The 21,687-nt window shown below is 42.2% G+C and overlaps 1 protein-coding gene across 3 annotated transcripts in view; it reads left to right on the plus strand.

Annotated features, from left to right (window-relative positions):
* BTBD7 (BTB domain containing 7) overlaps nt 1–17,188 on the plus strand; it is a 114,615-nt gene extending 97,427 nt beyond the window's left edge. For 2 of the 3 annotated variants that reach the window (XM_023205529.2, XM_023205528.2), the window contains 5 exons: nt 12–155; nt 2,112–2,301; nt 5,099–5,277; nt 8,430–8,903; nt 11,648–12,695. In XM_023205529.2, the coding sequence (XP_023061297.2) occupies nt 12–155; nt 2,112–2,301; nt 5,099–5,277; nt 8,430–8,903; nt 11,648–12,463 (1,803 nt within the window). In that variant the 3' untranslated portion in view covers nt 12,464–12,695. Of the gene's footprint in view, nt 1–11; nt 156–2,111; nt 2,302–5,098; nt 5,278–8,429; nt 8,904–11,647 lie in introns of all 3 variants that reach the window. The other variant, XM_023205527.3, reaches the window with a different exon arrangement.
* The last annotated feature ends 4,499 nt before the right edge of the window (nt 17,189–21,687 follow it).

The following is a 21,687-nucleotide window of genomic DNA, read 5'->3' on the forward strand; positions in this document are numbered from 1 at the left end:
TTTCTTTTTAGATGAAAAGAGGCTTGATTAGTACTCCTCCATCAGATATGCTTCCTACAACAGAAGGCGGAAAGTCAAATGCCTGGTTGCGGCAAAAAAATGCTGGCATCTATGTTCGTCCGCGACTCTTCTCTCCCTATGTGGAAGAAGCAAAGGTAATGAAAACCATTTGAAGATAGTAGACTACTTTATTACAAACCATATGCACAAAGTGGTTCATTGTAGTATTACTTAAATATTTGAAAATAGCCTATATTTTCAACAGTAGGGAAAATGAAAGTAAGTTCTAGTTTGACTACTCAACAGAATAGTTTTCTGAAATGTTTAATTTTAATTAAGCATGTTTTTAAAACTTAGGTTATGTTAAAATGCATTTTATATTTTTCTCATTTTAGTTGCCTTGTTAACTTAATTGCCTTGCAAATTGTTACCACTTACTGAAAATGGTTGTCACTATTTTGTGATCTTGAGGATGGGGGAAATGTTCTGAAAGAAGATTGCCCACTTTTTGACTTCGTTCGTAAATTAAAGGAATGCCACGACCTCTTGTAACAGCTGACCGTTGGGAATTATGTTTAGTTTTAGAATAAATGCACAAAGTAAGAAAAAATTTCGGGCCTGTTAAGTAACTAGTTGGCATTATGTATATTGTAACATGAAAAACTGTCTGGGAAAATATGATAATGTGAAAATGAAACATCTAATTTTTATTAGATGTTCAGCCATAAGAACTTTCAGATGTCCATCCTGGGCAACATGGTAAAACCCCATCTCTACCAAACACTAAAAGGAAAAATTGAGCCAGTTGTGGTGGCATGCACCCTGATTTCTGCTACTCAGGAGGCTGATTTCAGAGAATCACCTGAGCCTGGGAGGCAAAGGCTGCACAGTGAGCCACTGCACTCCAACCCGGGCAACAGAGTAAGAACCAGTCTTTTAAAAAAAAAAAAAACTGAGTGGCCTTTTGAGGAACTGGTAGTCTTTGAAAGTAAGAAATCACTATTAAGCTTTCTGAAATAAATTTAACAGACCAAACAGTGTGTATACTCAATGAGTATACAATCAAGTTGCCTCAAAATGTTTCTCATTTTTAGACCAGGTGTGGTGGCTTACACCTGTAATCTCAGCACTTTGGGAGGCTGAAGCAGGAAGATCACTTGAGTCCAGGAGTTCAAGACCAGCCTGAGCAACCTAGTGAGACCCTGTCTCTACAAAAAATAAAAATCAATAAATAAAAATTAGCCAGGTGTGGTGGTGTGCTGTTGCAGTCCCAGCTACTCAAGAGACTTGAAGTGGGAGGGTTTCTTGAGCCCGGGAGGTCAGGACTGCAATGAGCCATAATGGCGCCACTGCACTCCAGCCCAGGCAACATTTTTTTTTTTCTTCAAAAAAGAAAAATTGGTTTATTTATAGGTCTCTTGAATTGATTATCAATCTTTTTTTTTTTTTTTTTAAAGACAGAGTTTCATTCTTGTCACCCAGGCTGGAGTGCAATGGTGAGATCTCGGCTTACTTCATCCTTCTCCTTCCGAGTTCAAGCAGTTCTCCTGCCTCAGCCTCTCGAGTAGCTGGGATGATAGACACCCGCCACCACATCCGTCTAATTTTTGCATGTTTAGTAGAGATGGAGTTTCACCTTGTTGGCCAGACTTGTCTTGAACTCCTGACCTCAAGTGATCTACCCACCTCAGCCTCCCAAAGTGCTGGGATTACAAGCATGAGTCACCACGCCTGGCCCTGATTATCAATCTTCAGTATTTGTATTTCGAGCACTTTGTTGGCTTTGTTATTTAGCACATGTATACATTGTTTTCTTTATTATAATATTATGTGTAATTTATTTCTGATTAATTTTATATCCTTCACATTTCAAATACTTCTAATTAAAAGCAGACTTTTCAAAAGATGGTTATGTCTTTTCAAACATGCTGCTGAAAGAGTCTTTAAAAGTTAAAGATGTAGGAGAACTTTGTTTCACCACTAATATTAACATTTATAAAATAGAAGTAAATTAAATCCCTTTTTATTTGATGAAAGTAATAATCTTCCTTCAAATGTGGTTTAACAGAGGAAGGTTGACTGGTTTTGTTAATACTGAATGATTATTTCAGTCAGTGCTGGATGAGATGATGGTGGAACAAACGGATCTTGTGCGCTTGCGAATGGTTAGGATGTCCAATGTGCCAGACACACTCTACATGGTCAATAATGCCGTGCCCCAGTGTTGTCACATGATCAGCCACCAGCAGATCAGCAGCAACCAGTCAAGCCCTCCTTCAGTTGTAGCCAACGAAATTCCAGGTAAGGCAGTATATTGGGTGTTTATAGTTAAATGAATAATCTTACTATTTTTTGAAATTGCTGATGTTTGAACCCCTCTGTATATGCTAATTCTCTCCACATTTCAATACCCTTTATGCCTTGTTCACCTTAAAGAGTAAATACTTTTAAATCAAAACTTTTGCTTTATATTTTATTTTGTATTACTAAGTGTATAGAGTTTGTCAGTTTACCCTTGAGTTTGTCAGCCTTGGTCTTACTGACATTTGGGGCCGGATTATTCTGTTAATGGAGAGCTGTCCTGTGCTTTGTAGGGTGGTCAGCTGCATCCCTGGCCTGTACTCTGTACTCACTAAATGCTAGGAGCACATATGTGCATGCATGCACACCTCTGCGAAAACCTTTTGGAAACATTTTTATGTTTCTAGACTTTGCCAGTTGTGCCCTGTGGGACAAAGTCACCCATTTTGGGAACCACTGGTTTAGAGGAATTAAGTTTTGTTTTTTTTTTTTTTTATCACTATAGGGTATTTCTCAGGTTACAAGACCCTTTGGGAGGGTTAAGTGCACTATTATACCTTTGAATCTGTGGCCTTTCTAGTCTATTATACCTTTGAGTCTGTGGCCTTCCAAAATGTGATCACTGTGGGTTTCCTAGAGATCCAATTTCCCAAGCTCTGCTCTGGGAAGTTTACTGTAGCACAGGTTTATATCTTATGACTTTAGGGGAATTGGCCATCGATCAGAGTATAACTGTCATGTCCAAAAACGTTTGAGCATCAGTAAATGTTGACTTTAACCAAGGAAGTCTAAAAAAAGCGACAGTGATCTGGTGGTCAGAAACTTGTAGCTCTTGCTAATTGTCATTGCAAGATTCAAAATAAAAACCAGCACACTATAGCAATATTTATTTCTGCTTATAAATGTCTATTGTAATTAAAGATGCATAAAAGACATAGTGACAGAACTTTTAATTGAATACGTATATTTTATTCTGGGGCTCATGACTTTCTTCAGTTGTTACCTTATCAAATTTGGCCACTGCATATTTACTTGAAATATACATTAGTTAAAAGCATGAAGAGAAATATTTCTTTAGCTGATTTATGCAGATTTTGAAGCTTTGCTAATTAGCCTGGCTTTTTAGGCTTGAGTTAATGCAGTTGAAAATCAGCATAATTTAATCTTAGAACTCAATCTCAAAAGTCTAGACATTCTCAAGTAAGTATGCTCAGAAAAATAAGGCTTGTCTCTCTATTGTTTAGCTAATGAGGTATGGCCCTGTTCTGGTAGCATCCTGGCTGCTTCTTACTTCCCTGCCCACCACATTCATGAAAGGATAGATAGCTTGTTGCAGAGGATTAGGGGCTCATATATTGGCTCTGTTACTTTGTATGACTTTGGACATGGTATTAATATTTTCTTTCCTGAACATTAATTTCCTCATCCATGAATTGGGGCGCATACCTCCTTTCTAGAATTGTGAGGATTTAATGAAGCACCATGAGTAATGTGCACAGGAGTTTGCCTGGCACAAAGTAAGCACTCAGTAAATGCTAGTTCCTTTTATCCCTAAAAAATAATAATCACTGCTCTAGTCAGTTTCTCTCATAAATATTTATAGATTCCATCCCCTCTGCAGCCCTACAGCTATAGCCCTAGTTCAGGTTTCTAGCCAGTGTTCCCATCTCTCATCTTACTCAAAATTCTGTCTTTTATACTGGCTGGTCGGCCAGCATACTTTTTCCAGAAAGAGCCAGATAGTAAATACTTCAGGCTTTGTAAGCCATGCAGTCTCTGTTACCTCTGTCTACTCACCTCCCATACAACAGCCATAGACAGTACCTAAATGAATGGGTAAGTTACATTCCAGTAAAACTTTATTTACAAAGGCAGACAGCAAGCTTGATTTAGCCTTCCAGTCACAGCATGCCTGCCCATTTTACATTAACATCGGAGTGCACTTGTTCACAGCTCTGTTCCTGTCATCCTCCTGCAAAAGTGACTGCCTGTTGTGCATAGGGTACAGTTTAAATTCTTTATCCATGATCTGCCAGTAGCCATCTTTCTGCCTCCTCTCTTCACACTCTTCCTGCTTATAGCTCTGAACCCTAAGTTCTGCTGGCCATGCCAACCACTTCTGCCAGGCTGTCTCAGCATGTTTTACACATACCCAGTCCTTCTGCTCAGAAAGTTTTTTTGCCCATCTGGTTTCCCTTCATTCTTCAAGAATCTGCTCTGTGTACACCTTGACGCCTTTCTTGTCTGTCCCCAATCTGGCTGGGTGCCCCTTCCTCCCAGTGCCTCAGTGTCCTTTACATATTTCTCTCCAGGAGCATTTATGACCTTATATTGTATTTGTTTACTTCTGGTTTAGTTCATATCACTAAGCCAGAAACTTTTGAAGAGGAATCATGTGTTTCATTCTGTGCACCCTAATATCCAAGTCCAATCCCTGGTGCATAGTCAGGACTCAAAAAATTATTTGAATAATGGAATGAATATATTTAAAGACTTCCGAAATATCCTGAGATTCAGATGAGAATACATGCAAGTAAAAATGTATTTGAACTGTAAACTAAAATAATATAACTCAGGCTGTTCAGTATGATCAAGAGCCTTTTGGGCATAGTGAAATTTTAAAACCTTGAAAACTAATTAGAGATATATAAATGAATATGTCCCCAGGAAATTAAAATACCATCTAAAAAACTTATAAGATTCTGGTATGAAATACATGCTTTTTTCCCTTGGGCTCACAGGGTCATCTTTTGTGTAGCTCAGGAATTTTGCTTGCCCACTGTTTTTCTCCTTCCAGTTCCTCGTCTCCTCATTATGAAAGACATGGTCAGACGACTGCAGGAACTGCGGCACACGGAGCAGGTGCAGAGGGCCTATGCCCTGAACTGCGGGGAAGGCGCCACCGTCAGCTATGAAATTCAGATTCGAGTGCTAAGAGAGTTTGGTCTTGCAGATGCTGCTGCAGAGCTGTTGCAGGTAGGAAGTGACATTAAACTGTTTAAAATAGGGAGCCTCAATCACCAGACAGGCAGTATTGTAGACATCCTGACGAGTCCTTGGCTTATTTCATTTTCTTCATATGTGCCTTTTCGCTGCCTTTGGTGTCTTTGATAACCTGCAAGTCCCTCCTGGTGAGAGGCAGCGTCATGGAGTGGACTGAGCAGAGGCCTAGAATGAGAACTGGGTTTAGATCCCGGCTCTGCTGCTGACTAGTTGGTTAACTTGGAATGAGTTACTTAACCACCTTGGGCATCAACAGCTCTTTATCTGTAACATAAATTGTTATGAAGATCCAGAGTGCTATTGTACAGCAGCTATATTTTTGGTATATAGCAAGCATACAAGTGGTGACTGCTAAAAAATTCCATAGTGTGCATGCCCAAACAGAGAGGGCATGGAAGTAGAAAATTCTGAACTTCCACTGCTCTCTCTTCTTTGTTTGGTCACTAGGTTTGAGGTTTGGTCTACTACCACACTTACACACCTTCCACATGCCCACTTTCATTTCTCTTTTCCATCTTATAAGAAATTTCTTGCATGAGGGTTCAAACCCAAGCATGAGAATCAGACAATAAGTGCTTTCTTTTTTAACCTACCAGGAAAAAAGAAAAAACTTATTTCTAGTAATTATTAGGTACAAAAACAATAGCACTGGTTTTGCAGTTAAGATAAAATTTGTAAACTAGTCTGATCACAGCCATTGAATCAGAGCCTTAAATAAAATTTAATTTCATCTGGTCAGGTGATTCATTTTCTTGCTACAAACTCCAAACCCCTTTAATCCATACCCTTTAAAAGGACAGGATGTGGTCAGGCGCAGTGGCTCACGCCTATAATCCCAACTGAAGGGGGCCTGCCCCTCCACACCTGTGGGCGTTTCTCTCGTCAGGTGGGAGGAGAGACTGAGGTCCCCCGGTATTTATTGATCATTATCTTTACCATCTCAGAGAGGGGGATGTGGCAGGACAATAGGGTAATAGTGAGGAGAGGGTCAGCAGGAAAACATGTGAACAAATGTCTCTGTGTCATAAATAAGGTTAAGAAAAGGTGCTGTGCTTTGATGCACACTTACATAAGCATCTTGGTGCATTAACGAGCAGTACTGCCACCAGCATGTCTCACCTCCAGGCCTAAGGCGGTTTTCTTCTATCTCAGTAAATAGAACATTCAATCGGGTTTTACACTGAGACATTCCATTGCCCAGGGACCAGCAGGAGACAGATGCCTTCCTCTTATCTCAACTGCAAAGAGGCCTTCCTCTTTTACTAATCCTCCTCAGCACAGACCCTTTACGGGTGTCGGGCTGGAGCTGGGGGACGGTCAGGTCTTTCCCCTTTCCCTTCCCGCAAGGCCATACCTCAGACTATCACATGGGGCGAAACCTTAGACAGTACCTGGCTTTCCTAGGCAGAGGTCCCTGCGGCCTTCCCAGTGTTTGTGTCCCTGGGTACTTGAGATTAGAGAGTGGTGATGACTTTTAACAAGCATACTGCCTTCAAGCACTTGTTTAACAAAGCACATCCTGCATAGCCCTAAATCCATTAAACCTTGGGTAAACATGGCACATGTCTCTGCAAGCACAGGGTTGGGGGTAGGGTTACAGATTAACAGCATCTCAAGGCAGGAGAATTTTTCTTATTACAGAACAAAATGGAGTCTCTTATGTCTACTTCTTTCTACATAGACACAGTAACAGTCTGATCTCTCTTTCTTTTCCCCACACTAACTCTTTGGGATGCCAAGGTGGGCGGATCACTTGAAGTCAGGAGTTCTAGACCAGCCTGGCCAACATGGTGAAACCCCATATCTACTAAAAATGCAAACATTAGCCAGGTGTTGTGGCGTGGGCCTGTAGTCCAGCCTCGGGAGGCTGAGGCAAGAGAATCGCTTGAACCTGGGAGGTGGAGTTTGCTGTGAGCCAAGATCGCACTACTGCACTCCAGCCTGGGTGACAGAGCAAGACCGCGTCTCAAAAACAAACAAACAAAAAAGGATAGGCTGGACACAATGGCTGTAATCCCAGCACTTTGGGAGGCCCAGGCGGGCGAATCGCTTGAGCTCAACAGTTTAAGACTAGCCTGGGCAATATGGCAAAACCCTATCTCTACAAAAAATACAATAAATTACCCAGGCACAGTGGTATGCACAGTAGTCCCGGTTCCTTGGGAAGATTAGGTGGGAGGATCACTCGAGCCCAGAAGGTCAGGGCTGCAGTGAGCCATGATTGCACCACTGCACACCAGCCTGGGCGACAGAATGAGACCCTGTCTCAAAAAAATAAGTGAGTGAATGAATGAATGAATGAATGAACAGAATGAAACCCTGTCTCAGAAAAATAAGTGAGTGAATGAAATGAATGAACGAACAAACGAATGAATGAACGAATGAATAAACATGGCATAGGGTTCTTCAGCAAGTCAGCAAACCATTTTTAAGTTCTTTTTCTTTTTTTTTCCCCTGCTGTCCTAATTTTCTACTGAACATTTTTAGGTTCTTGTTTTAGGTTGTTGATTTTCATTTTTTGCTACAGTTTTTCTCCTTAAAATATATAGTCTGGTTTTCTACTCATTTCTTTTCCTTTTGCCATTCTGAATTGTGTCTGAATTTGATATCTTAAATTGCATGACATATTCTTTTATGTTTACCAAAATATTGGTCAAACTTAGTCATGTATAATGGGTAACGAATAGTATTTTGTAGTTTTTATTTCAGACAGAGAAGGCATAGATGTTTTGTCAGAAAGTTTCTAGAACATCCTCAGTTGTATTCCTTTCTTCCTTTGGCATTTAATGTTAATCTCTTAGCAAAGACATATTAGAGTTTGGTTTTATTACCGGTTTTTGCATTATCACATAATCTGAGATGAGTGACCTGCTTGTGGAGCATTCGATCAAGCAGCTTTCTTTCATGGCTGTGTCCTAGGCTGCACTCTGTGCCTTTGTGCTATAACTAAGGTGATTTTTTTTCTTGGGCTTCTGGCCTAGAAAAATAAATTATGCCTTTTATTCTTGCTGACTGTGGTTTTCTTAAGTACCTCACTTAATTCTCTCAGCCTATAAATTTCTATTTATGAAATCTGCTAATAAATGTCCATTTTTGTTTTTTGTTTGTTTTTTTATCTTTCTTAGAATCCTCACAAATTCTTTCCTGATGAACGTTTTGGGGATGAAAGTCCACTCTTGACAATGAGGCAACCTGGGAGATGTCGCGTAAACAGCACCCCTCCTGCAGAAACCATGTTTACAGATCTGGACTCTTTTGTGGCCTTCCATCCACCCTTGCCCCCTCCACCACCTCCCTACCACCCCCCAGCTACCCCAATCCATAACCAACTCAAAGCAGGCTGGAAACAAAGACCTCCCAGTCAGCACCCTTCACGTTCATTTTCTTATCCCTGTAATCATTCGCTGTTCCACTCCAGAACAGCTCCTAAAGCTGGCCCTCCCCCAGTCTACTTGCCGAGTGTGAAAGCTGCACCACCTGATTGTACCAGCACTGCAGGACTGGGCAGACAGACGGTGGCTGCTGCTGCCGCCACCACCACCTCAACAGCAACAGCGGCAGCAGCGGCAGCAGCAGCAGCAGCATCTGAGAAGCAAGTGGTAAGTCAGCACTTCAGTAACTTGCTTCATATTCGGTTTATGGACTATTAGAAGCAATTTTCTTGGCCCAAGAGCCCCACTGGGACTCAGCAGTGCCCAGAAGTATTGCTGACAAATGGCAGGCATAGACTTGAGGGGTATGGAAAAGAGGGAAAAACGCTAGTGTACTTGAATGAGAAAAGACAGGAGGAGAGAGACCAAGAGGTGTGTATGGAGGAGTTGAGTATCTTCTTATCTTTATGCTTATTTGGCAGGATTAGGAAGGAATGGGGTTACTGAGCAGCAAAAAGGAATATACCGGTTTCATGTTCTGTTCAAGTACAGGTCTACAGTTTGTCCCTAACTTCTACTATTCTGTAAAATCCACTATTCTACCACATGCTTTAATGGGACAAGAAGCAAGAGCTACTTACACCTACTTAAGTACAGTATACCATCAGGAATAATGTGGGAAAACTCCCCATTCAGAAGATGAGCAGAAAATGAGGCCTCAGGCGTGCCTCTGCCTCTGAAGCTCATCGGCAGAGCCCCCACTTCACTCAGAATCGTAGTAGCCAGGGCTAGTGGCTAGTAAATTGATAGAGGATTCTTTGCTTGATTTTACACTGTATTAGAGGTTTTATATAACACACTTGAAAAACATAGTGATTTTTCTTTTCTTTTTTTTTTTTTTTTGGCCAGGTGCCATGACTCACACTTGTAATCCCAACACTTTAGGAGGCTGAAGTGGGAGGATCACTTGAGCCCAGAGGTTCAGAACCAGCCTAGGAAACATAGTGAGACCCTGACTCTACCAAATAAACAAATAAATTAGCTAGATGTGGTAGCACATGCCTGCAGCCCTAGCTACTCATGGAGCTGAGGTGGGATGATCACTTGAACCTGGGAGGTTGTTGAGGCTGCAGTGAGCTATGGTCACACCACTGTCCTGCAGCCTGGATGACAGAGTGAGACTGTCTCAAAAAAAAAAAAAAGATTTTTAAGTCTTCCTACTCAGTCACATGCTATCAGTAGCAAGTTAGAAGAAAAGATTGACCTGTTAGTTCAGGGAAACTTCATTAAAATATGGCTTATTGGAAGCTTGAGTCAAATTATGATTCTTTCTCAACTTTTTAACATAACCTCAAGATTTTATTTATTTTTTATTTTTATTTTATTTTATTTGTTTATTTATTTATTTATTTATTTTTTGAGATGGAGTGTCACTCTGTTGCCCAAGCTGGAGTGCAGTGGTGCGATCGCAGCTCACTGCAAGCTCCGCCTCCCGGGTTCAAGTGATCCTCCTGAGTGGCTGGGATTATAGGCGTGCACCACCACGCCCAGCTAATTTTTGTATTTTTAGTAGAGACAGGGTTTCACCATGTTGGTCAGGCTGGTCTCGAACTCCTGACCTCATGATCTGCCCACCTTGGCCTCCGAAAGTGCTGAGATTACAGGCGTGAGCCACTGTGCCCGGCCAACCTCAAGATTTTATTATTTTCACCATGAAACAAAAGATGATGCTTACAACTGGATCACTTGTCCCTTTGTCTTATCTTCTCCTGGTTCAACATGCTTGTATCTCTTAATAGCCAGCATCCTCTTAGATCTGCAGTTGAGCTCAGTGCACTGAAGTTTCAGCACAATCTTTGTCGTTTTAGCCTTTTTCTGGAAAATCAGCCTGGTCTGCCCACCATAGTCACTCTGCTTCCTGTCATGCCGCTTTGCCTGGGCATACAGAGAATCCTTGCTCTTCCTCTACCATGTCACTCTGTGGGATTGGTGTGTGCCACACTGTGACAGAAAGTCCAATGGGTTTCAGGAAAGTTCGCCACGTTTGCAGGAGAACTGTTAGCACAGAAAGCCTTTCTCAGCTTCTTAGACCTCTCTACCTCCCCTCTCTGCTTCCCCCCACAGAATGGCAAAGGCTGGCCATGTTTGGTAAGCCAGATTCCCATCCTGTTGGCCCAGGCCCTCGGTTCTACAATTACAAAATTCTACTACTTTATATTTTAAATAAAACTCCCTTTAAAGGTAATTTATTTGTATGTTCATTGCAGTCTTAACTGTAATAATGAAAAATTGTAAACAACCTAAATGTCCAATAGTAGCAGAATGATTAAATTAAGTCATGGTTCATTGATGCAGTAGAATGTGACATAATAATTTAAAATGGTGATCTCAAAGATTTAGTGACAGATTATATATGTACTAAATTTCATTAAAATTAATATATATACAAAGGAGAAAAAAAGACCTCAAAATGCTAACAGTGGTATCTCTGTTCAAAAGGTTGGAGTGATTTTTTTTGCCTATATTTATAGCTTTCTATATTTTTATAATTCTTAAAAATTCAGCCAGGAGCGGTGGCTCACATCTGTAATCGCAGCACTTTAGGACGCCAAGGCGAGCAGATCACGAGGTCAGAAGATCGAGACCATCCTGGCTAACACGGTGAAACCGTGTGTCCACTAAAAATACAAAAAAAGGAGCTGGGCGTGGTGGCATGTACCTGTAATCCCAGCTACTCAGGAGGCTGAGGCAGGAGAATCGCTTGAACCCGGGAGGTGGAGGTTGCAGTGAGCTGAGATCACGCCACTGCACTCCAGCCTGAGAGACAGAGTGAGATTCCATCTCAAAAAAAAAAAAAAAAAATCAGTATGTGTTACTTTTATAATTGGGAAACAAAATCAGTGAACATCATTTTTACAGGGGATGGGTCCTTTTTTTTTTAACCCTCCCACCATTTTTGTCTCTGTCTGCAGCGAACACAACCTGTGCTGAATGATCTGATGCCCGACATCGCAGTGGGTGTGTCCACACTGTCACTCAAGGACAGGAGGCTTCCAGAGCTTGCTGTAGACACAGAATTAAGCCAGTCAGTTTCTGAAGCAGGACCAGGGCCTCCCCAGCATCTGTCATGTATTTCACAGAGACATACACACACTTCTCGGAAAAAACACACACTAGAGCAAAAAACAGACGCCAGAGAAAATCCACAGGAATATCCGGATTTCTATGACTTCTCAAATGCTGCTTGCAGACCTTCTACTCCTGCTCCCAGCAGACGCACCCCTTCCCCTTCGCAAGGTGGATATTTTGGTCCCGATTTGTACAGCCACAATAAGGCATCACCAAGTGGCTTAAAGTCAGCCTACCTACCTGGCCAGACGTCTCCTAAAAAACAGGAAGAAGCTAGGAGAGAATATCCACTTTCCCCTGATGGGCATCTACACAGACAAAAGAATGAGCCGATACACCTGGACGTCGTTGAGCAACCTCCCCAGCGGTCAGACTTTCCTTTGGCAGCCCCAGAAAATGCTAGTACCGGTCCAGCCCATGTCAGGGGACGAACCGCAGTAGAAACTGACTTGACTTTTGGGCTGACTCCTAACAGACCTTCACTTTCTGCATGTAGCTCTGAAGCTCCCGAGGAGAGATCCAGTAGAAGACTGGCAGACAGTGAGTCCCTGGGCCATGGAGCTCAGAGAAATACAGATTTGGAAAGGGAAGATTCCATAAGCAGAGGAAGGAGGTCACCAAGCAAGCCGGACTTCCTCTACAAAAAGTCTGCCCTCTGAGAGCAACCTCCAAGTCGTCTGTGCCTGAGATGTGAAACATCCCATTTGATGATGTAACCCAACAACTTACAGACCAGTTTATCATGCCAGCTGATAACTCCGTTTCACATGATTTTGTTGTAGTTTTTGTGTATATATGTGTTTATTAGACACAGCATGCTACAAAGGTTTTTTTTTTTTTTAAATGTTGCATCTGTCTGATTTGTGTTTGAACAATTATGTCGGGAAGCATTTTAAGAACAAGCAGGCTGGCACTTTTTATTTCTCTTTACAAATGATGGAATTTTTTTGCACTTGTACATTTATTTTCTCTGTATTGATTTTATATCAGTATGTTAAACTTTATTGCCACATTTAAAGGACTGTATTTTCATACTTTTTTGCATTTTACCTTCCATCTACCAATCCATGTGCATTGGATTGCACACTAAGATGTATTTTCTTACGGAATAGTTGTGTTTATTTTTTAATTATAGAAATTCCAAAGAACAGCACGTCAGAATGCTCCTCTCTTTTCAGTAATTGTTTCAGTTCAGAGATCTTCCCACTCAGCCTCCATAAATCTAATGTCCTTTTTTTTTTAAATAAGTCCTAGGAGCTGGGCTTCATTCCTCCAGCGGGAGTCCAGTCAGGGTCCTGAAGTTTGCTGGTTCAGGAAAGAACAGGAAGGAGAAAAGCCTTCTGTGGCCAGGCTAAAGCTGTTATATTTCCAGTGTGGATGCAGTCAGAATCCCTGCACATTCTGGTCATAAGGATTAGAGTCACCAAATGAGGCTCCAAGGAGATCTCATCCTTTGGAATTAGAAAGCAGTGGAGACCGTGCACAGTGACTCACACCTGTGATTGGCACTTTGGGAGGCCGAGGCAGGCAGATCACTGGAGCTCAGGAGTTCAAGACCAGCCTGGGCAACATGGCGAAACTCCATTTCCATAAAAAATACAAAAAAAAAAAAAAAACTAGCCAGGCATGGTGGTGCACGCCTGTAGTCCCAGCTACTTGGGGGGCTGAGGTGGGAGGATCGCTTGAGCCTGGGAGGTTGAAGACTGCAGTGAGCCAAGATTACACCACTGTGCTCCCGCCTGGGCAACAGTGAGACCCTGTCTCCAAAAAAAAAAAAAAAGGCAGTGGAAATAGAGAAGTAACTTAAAGGGCACACTGACAGAATTTCTGGTTCTGAGCGTCAACTCTCCAGCTGCGATGGGGGAACTGACTGCTTGCTGCCTTTAATTGTCTTACTCTCTATGGGAAAAAAACAAAAGGGCTTCAGTCTCATGGATGTTATTTGGTGTTTGTAAACGTATGTTTTCTTTTAAACGATTTTCAAAGTATGTCTAAATTTTGGTGTTGGGTAATGCATAATGCTTTCTCACCAACAAAAAAGGAAAAAAAAAATGTTTTCAGTTAAACACTACATGTCCTACTTGAACTCCACTGGGACGCTGGTTTGGCATTTACTAAACCACTGAGCACATGGGGTCTTTCCAGATCCTCTCCCTTGGAAGGGCAATGTGTGAGCTAAGGACTGTTTTTTTCTTACTCTCCACTGTAAATATATTAGTATTTGAGTTTTTAAATTACTTCAACATTATTTGAGCATTTACTTTGTATTTTTACAAACACATAATAAACACACAGCCGTAGCACTTAGAAGAAAAGAGGCTTTCCAAACATTCCTTCCTCTACAGGATATTTGGGAGCCTTTTTTCTATGTATGTATATATATAAAAAACCATGAATCGCTCACACTCACTCGAAAACTATGCAGGGCTAGGAAGCCTCTACGAGCTACCGGATAAATGAATTACATGCACTTTGAAGTAAATAGGTTTTCTATTGGGTGTCAACAACTCTGATTTCTCCCAAAACTATAGTTTCTCTTATGGTCTTTTCTTCCTTTACCCTGTGGATATACACTCAGGAATAATCTGACATTTTAGAAAAACCCGAACAATAGATAGTCTCCAAGATGGGAAACATGTCGTGTGTCTGCACACACCGGCAAACTGCCGCCGCTCGTTCTGCTGCCTGGCTGGTTAGCTGCTGTACGGGTGCACTCGGTGACGCTGGTGGTGCAAGCTCCCGAGCTCCCAGAGTTAACACTAATCTGCAGGTCGGCTGTGCATCGCACTGGAGGCTCCTTTTTTAAAGAGAAAAACATAGGCCTCTGTTCTCATTTGTAAGAAATTTGACTCATAATAGAAAACGGTGTCTTTTGAAGCCCAGCCTCTGTCTGTCTGCAGAAACAAAAGCGAATGCCATCATATTCCTTGATGTGTGTTTCTACCACATATGTATGTTGACATGTTCATGTACTGCGCTGGTACTGCAAGTAAAACAGTAGACCTAATTTGGATGGGGAGAAAAAACTCATCCCTGACCCTTTTTTTTTTTCTCCAAATGTTAGACCAGAGATGTTGATCCCACACGTTCATTTTTCTGAAAATTCATGAACTATTCTCTCATATCCCTGAAATATAATTATAAAAGTAAATGGCCACTATTCCTAAGATTATTTAGTTTATAAAGTTTGCTTTTAATCATACAGTAGCTTACCTGGCTAAAACTGTGTGTATAAAGGGAAAACTTGCTTTAATCTGTGGGATTGCGGACTGGTGTGACTTGCAGAAGGTTAACAGGTGTGGGTTTTGTGTGTGTTAGATGAGCTGTTAGTGGACTTTTAATGTATCTTGTGAAGTATGGTTACTAAGGTAGGTTGAAGAGCTACGTGCCTCTGGCTTTTGAACCCATCTATTAAATCTTTTTTAATGCTCTACTAAGATAAATGTGAAGTCTAAGTAAGGTTGCTCTCAGATAAAAGCATATATATGTATAAAATAAAATTTAGGCCATGGGAACTGGCATTTTACTTGGTATAGGAATTTAGTGAGAACCAAATCACAAAAATACCAGATCTCCTTTTGAGATTGTGGACAATCAGGCCGTTTGGACAATCACCACTTCCAGTGCCCGCTGTGTGTTGAGGTTGGAGAACTACCGTTTACATGCTAGAGCCAAGAGAGGACATTCAAGTTTCTTAAAGATGCTGTTGGTCTTTTTTCTTATGTTATTGTTTTAGTTTTGTGATTTTTATGAATAATTTTAAGTTCAGAGTCAACCCGTGGCTCCTAAGGAAAAAAACAGCAGCATGAAAGGCAAAAAGCATTTGAAACATAGTTGTTTAAGTTTTCCACGCCCATTCGCACATGCCCCTTTTAGCTTTATTTCTGGGAACATGTCCCTAGACCTCAGCTAGCCTGACACTGCAATAACCCGTTAGGCTTTGAGGGTTTTCAGTGAATTCTTGATATTTAAGTCTTCTTATAGAATTCTTTATGAAGCCTTACCTAATTCTTGTTTTTGCTTCCTCAGAAACTTTATTATACCTGCCGTCCTTCATTGGATTTTTGTTTTGGTTTGTTGTTGCCATTCTAGCAAAGAGCTTAGTCCTTGTACATCTGCATTAAGGTACCAATGCAGAAGGCAAACTGGAAGCACGCGCCAGCGGCAGTGGGGCTCAAAGCCGACCTCCATGCATCATTCTCTAGAGTTGAAAGGACTGACGTTTCTCAGTAACTACCTGGCAAAATATATATTTTCATAATGCTGAATTTAGAAAAAAAATGTTTCATGAAACACTTGTAAGATACTTATTTTGAAATTAATTCCAAGGCATTCATATTTTTAGGACTGAATTCAAAGGGAAATGCTTCTTTGACTTTTTTTCATTGTTCGGTTGACTTTCAGCTTTCCGGAGTGACTATTAAAGCAGCAGTGATGGGTGCTATTCCTGGTTCTGCGGTAGTTTACTTTGTCTACTAAGTGATTTACTTTCAAACCTCATTACAGGTAATCTTACAGATAAAAGACTTAACATGCACACTGCTAAAAGGTGTTTTACTGTTTTCCATTAACACTGTTGTATGAACAATATTTGGTGACATGTCTTTTTGTCCTGTAGATTGTCATATCTGTTACGTAGTTATCCTATTGGCAAGTCCTTTGATTTTTTTTTTTTCCTCTAGAAAATCCTCAGACTGTCAATCTTCCATATTCTGAATATTATAATGCTGTGGCCATTTCTATAGAAAGATTACTTGCAAGTGTGTGTCTTGAAAATAACCTCTTGTATTTGTGTGTTTATGTGAGTTCTGTCTAAGAGGTCAGATAAGCTCTGGAAGCTTCATCTTCTGTACCTACACGTGACTGTGTATCTGGGTTACATGGGCAGGCGGTACCAAGTCCTGCTCTTTGATGGGGTGGCTGAGAGATAAGGGTTCCTGAACTCTCCTTGCTGTGTATGCACCACATCTGTGCTTCAGAGCGGTGGAAAACCGTCTACAACACTGCATTTCTTGTGGTTGTGCTGTTACTGCTATAAAGTCAAGTGCCTTCAATGCTAAAGGCTCAGAAATTTTTCTTAAACTGATTTCATGTCCTATGCAAGTGTTTTCTACAACCTGCATAACCAGTACTTTGTAAAACTTGTTTACGCTTCAATTGTACATAGTGATTTTTAAAGAAATATATAGTATTTTTATTTAGGTACCTCCAAACTTGAATTCGTCTGTGTGAAGCATTGTAAAATGATACATTTCTCTTTTGAGTACCATTACAGTTGTACAGAGGTTTTCACTGCTTCTATTTTTCTACTGTTACTGATAAGCATGTAACACTGACTTTACCCTACATATAGTTGGCATTTCAAATAAATGGCTTGTATAGAATCTGCTGAGTTGGATACAGTCTGTTTTAGCACTAATGCAGCATATAGTCTTCAATTATAGATGTCATTGCACCCCTGGAGGGTAGAACTGGGAGGTTTTCTAGGTTGATTTTTTCTCTGTTTCTAGGATTTCAATCATTCAGGGCATTTTATCATCATCATCATCATCATCATCATCATCATCGTTTTCTTGGAAATCACACGTTTTATTCTGAATTACCAGTTTCATTATTTTCTATTATTTCATTGAGACATTTCTGAGAAATTTTATTTTACAAATTTGGGTGAAAAGTTCCTCTCACAGGGGCCTGCAGGATTGCAGGAAGCTCAGCATGGCGCCCATGTGAACCAGGCACCTGGATGTGTCCTGCTCTTCAGAGCCCTTAGAGGGTCAGAGACCTGGCCTAGATTCTGAGCTTTGCTTTTGCTTTCACACCCAGGCTTAGTAATATTTTCCAATTTCAAAAGGAAATGAGATCATAATCTAGAGTCTAGGATTCTCAAAAAAAAAAGCAAAACGGAAAGTTTTCTAATTTCCATTTTTTAAAATGGCTACAAAAGAGGTTTTATTTTTTATTTTTCAGACAATGTCTCGCTCTGTCACCCAGGCTGGAGTACAGTGGTGTGATCACGGCTCACTACAGCCTCGATTTCCCAGGCTGAAATGATCCTCCCACCTCAGCCTCCTGAGTAGCTGGGGCTACAGTCAGTGTTACACCACTATGCCTGGCTAATTTCTAACATTTTTTGTAGAGACAGGGGTCTCACTACGTTGCCTAGGATAGTCTCAAACTCCTGGGCTCAAGTGATGCTCCCGCTGCAGCCTCCCTAAGTGTTGGGATTATAGGCATGAGCCACTGCAACTGGCAAGCTCTTACTTTAAAATGTTTTTTATCGTTTCAGTGCTAAATTCTGTCCTAGCATCTCACTCTTCATGCCTCACTAACAAGTTATTGCTTTATAGTTTGTAACCATCTTAGGTTTAACAGAAGGATATAAAGATAAAATCTAAGGTTTCTGTGGGTGAGCTGCTTAAATCTAAACAAGAAAATTGAATAAATCAGCGTTCATTTCTGCACTTGGGGATTATTCCTGGAAAAATGAACTCGGGCTAGCTTCCTGAGCCACTTTAGGCTTTACCTCTCCTCAATCCATTAGGGAATATTTCTTGAGTCCACTCCTCCTGGAGTCTGGGAATATGGAGTGGCAGACCAAACAGACAGGATCCCCAGTCTCAGAAACTTCCACCTCTAGCTGGAAATGACTTTTGTCCTAAAAAACAAAAAAAGGCCGGGTGTGGTGGCTCAAGCCTGTAATCCCAGCACTTTGAGAAGCTGAGGCAGGTGCATCGTGAGGTCAGGAGATCGAGACCAACGAAGTGAAACCCCGTCTCTACTAAAAATAGAAAAATTAGCTGGGCATAGTGGTGCGTGCCTGTAATCCCAACTACTCGGGAGGCTGAGGCAGGAGAATCGCTTGAACCCGAGAGGCAGAGGTTGCAGTGAGCCAAGATCACGCCACTGCACTCCAGCCTGGCAACAGAGCGAGACTCCATCTCAAAACAAACAAAAAATACAAAGCAGTTATCACAGCTAAGGGGAAGACTGGCTTGAAATGGCCCAGGAATGAATGAACAGGAGGAGAAATGCTGGAAGCAGCACTAAACACTTAATGTAATTTTTTCTAATCCCTCATTGAGTTAGGAACTCTCCTTTGATCCTCTGTGACTTAAGTACTATTATTTGTGCCATTTTACAAAAGAGAAAAGCCCAGAGATACTGAGCACCTTGTCCCAAGCCAGAAAGTTGGCAGAGCTTGGGCTCAAACCCGGGCAGTCTGGCTCCAGAACCCGAGTTCTCAGCCATTGTGTTGTTCTGCGCACCAGGAAGTCTGGTGGTCTGGGCGGGGGGGAGTCTAATGTGCAAAAGGTGGAAGCAGCTTCAAGGATGGCAATCATTTTTTCATCCTGTCAGTTTTTCCGAACATCGCTAGATGCTGAGACGGCAAAGTCATGAACAAAACAGTCACAGTCCCACTCAAAACATTTTTGAGTTTCCAAGAAGAAAAGACATTGAAGAACTACAGAGGTAAGGCTCAATGTCTCACTGGTCCCAGGGGTGGGAAGGCTTCGTGCGGGAGTGACCTTGAAGGTTCAGGTGAAGGAAGAGACAGAGCAACAGGGCAAGGATCTGGGAGGGAGGGCTCATGGAGAGACAGAGCCTGGACAGAGCGCAGGGGAGTGAGAGGGGGTATGGGACCCTCCTAGGGCTGGGTGAGGCTTCCGAATGGCAACTCTGAAAGCTACTAGGGCATTGTACGCTGCGGCGTGGTTCACCAGATTTGCATGTTCCAAATCACTCTGGCTATTGTATGAGAAGTGGTTGAAAAGAAGCAGGAGTAGATTGAGAGATCCAGATAGGAGGCTGGCGTAGCCGTCCAGGGGAGAGCTGCCAGCAGCCAACAAAGAGAACAGATTCAGAATCTGCTGACGGTGCCGTGTCTGCATGACTAGGTGCTTGCTCAGTGTGGGAAAGGACGGGGAGCCGGATCTGGGGGGAAGCGGAGTTAGTGTTGGTCATGTTGACTTGGGAATGATTGCCAGGCAGCCAACTACTAGGTGGCAACTAGGTGTCAGCTGGGAGTCAGAGGAAAGGATTCTAGTTGGAGGCTGTGTGGGGGTTGTCCATGTATATGGGTGGCACTTACAGCCTTGGGAGCAGGTGGCGTGATTAGGGGAAAGGTTTAAAGGAAGAAGAAAGAGGGCTTGAATGATGAACTTGGGGGACTCCAACTTTTCCAAGCCAGCTGGAGGGAGTTGCTGGCCAAGGGCAGCGTAGCAGACAGAAAGAAAACCAGCAGTGTGCTGCTCAGAAGACCAGGCTGGGACAACTTGAGAAAAGAGGGAATGTGATCTTCAGAATAAATGAAGTGAAAGAAGCAATATACAAAAAAAATTGCATCCATATGCTCCCATTTGGAAAGAAGACAAAAAAAGGAAATGGATGCAAATACATACATAAACATTTCTGCAGCCAGGCGCGGTGGCTCACGCCTATAATCCCAGCACTTTGGGAGGCCAAGGCAGGTGGATCATTTGAGGTCAGGAGTTCAAGGCCAGCCTGGCCAACATGGTGGAAACCCATCTCTACTAAAAATACAAAAATTAGCTGACTGTGGTGGCAGGGGCCTGTGATCCCAGCTACTCCAGAGGCTGAGGCACGAGAATCGCTTGAACCCAGGAGGCAGACATTGCAGTGAGCCGAGATTGTGCCACTGTACTCCAGCCTGGGTAATAGAGCAAGACTCAGTCTCAAAACAAACAAACAAAAATTCTGCAAGAATCTACAAGAACGTGCATAGGACTGCCTCTGGAGAGGGGCATTGGCAATACATGCAACTGCCAATTAATGACAGCCTTTTTGTACTGGTTGAGTGTTTAAATGATATGCAGGTATTAGTTTTTCAAGTTAATTAAAGGTAAGATATTAAGGGTCAATTCCACCCCTCTCCAAAAGTTAACCCTGCGGCTGCTGTTCCAAGGTTTTGGAAGATCGGGCCCCTACGGCGGGTTGGGTCAGCTGCAAGGGGAAGGTGTAGAATTGGAAGAGCAGTTTGGTGGCAGCTGGAGAGAGAAGCCAGGGGGCAGGTGCAAGTCTGAGTGGGAGGTGAGAAGGTGGAGGTGATCTGTGTAGACAGCCTTTTTGAGTAGCTTAGTGGTGGAGAGGAGGGAAACTGAAGGCGTTGTGAGGAGTGAGGAGACGACCGAGCTGTCCCTGGAAGCTGGCTGGGGTCATCATTACTGTCATCTTGTGGGTCATGAGAGACCTTGTCACACACGTAGGCTTCCCTTGTCCCCCGGGAAGCTGGTTGACTTATCAACAGGAGAAGGAGGTCGGCTCCGCATCATTTGTTCTTTATATATATATACACACACACACACGCGCACACACACACACTTTAAGTTCTGGGTTATATGTGCAGAACGTATAGGTTTGTTACATAGGTATACACATGCCATGGTGGTTTGCTGCACCCATTAACCCGTCACCTACATTAGGTATTTCTCCTAATGCTATCCCTCCCCTAGCTCCCCACCCTCTGACAGGCCCCAGTGTGTGTTGTTCCCCCCCTATGTCCATGTGTTCTCATTGTTCAACTCCCACTTATGAGTGAGAACATGTGGTGTTTGGTTTTCGGTTCCTGTGTAAGTTTGCTGAGAATGATGGTTTCCACCTTCATCCATGTCCCTGCAAAGAACATGAACCCATCCTTTTTTACAGCTGCATGGTATTCCATGGTGTATATGTGCCACATTTTCTTTATCCAGTCTATCATTGATGGACATTTGGGTCGCATCATTTGTTCTTAAGGATTCCTCACTTTCTACTTGCAGCTCCTCTCTCTGGGTGTTCAGAAATCATTCCACGGTAGCTGCTAGTTTGTTTTAGAAGCCTCTAGGGGACACCTGTCAGGTCACCAGTCCATAGTTTCCAGAATCTA

Source organism: Piliocolobus tephrosceles, chromosome 6 (assembly GCF_002776525.5).
Source record: "Piliocolobus tephrosceles isolate RC106 chromosome 6, ASM277652v3, whole genome shotgun sequence".
NCBI lineage: Eukaryota > Metazoa > Chordata > Mammalia > Primates > Cercopithecidae > Piliocolobus > Piliocolobus tephrosceles.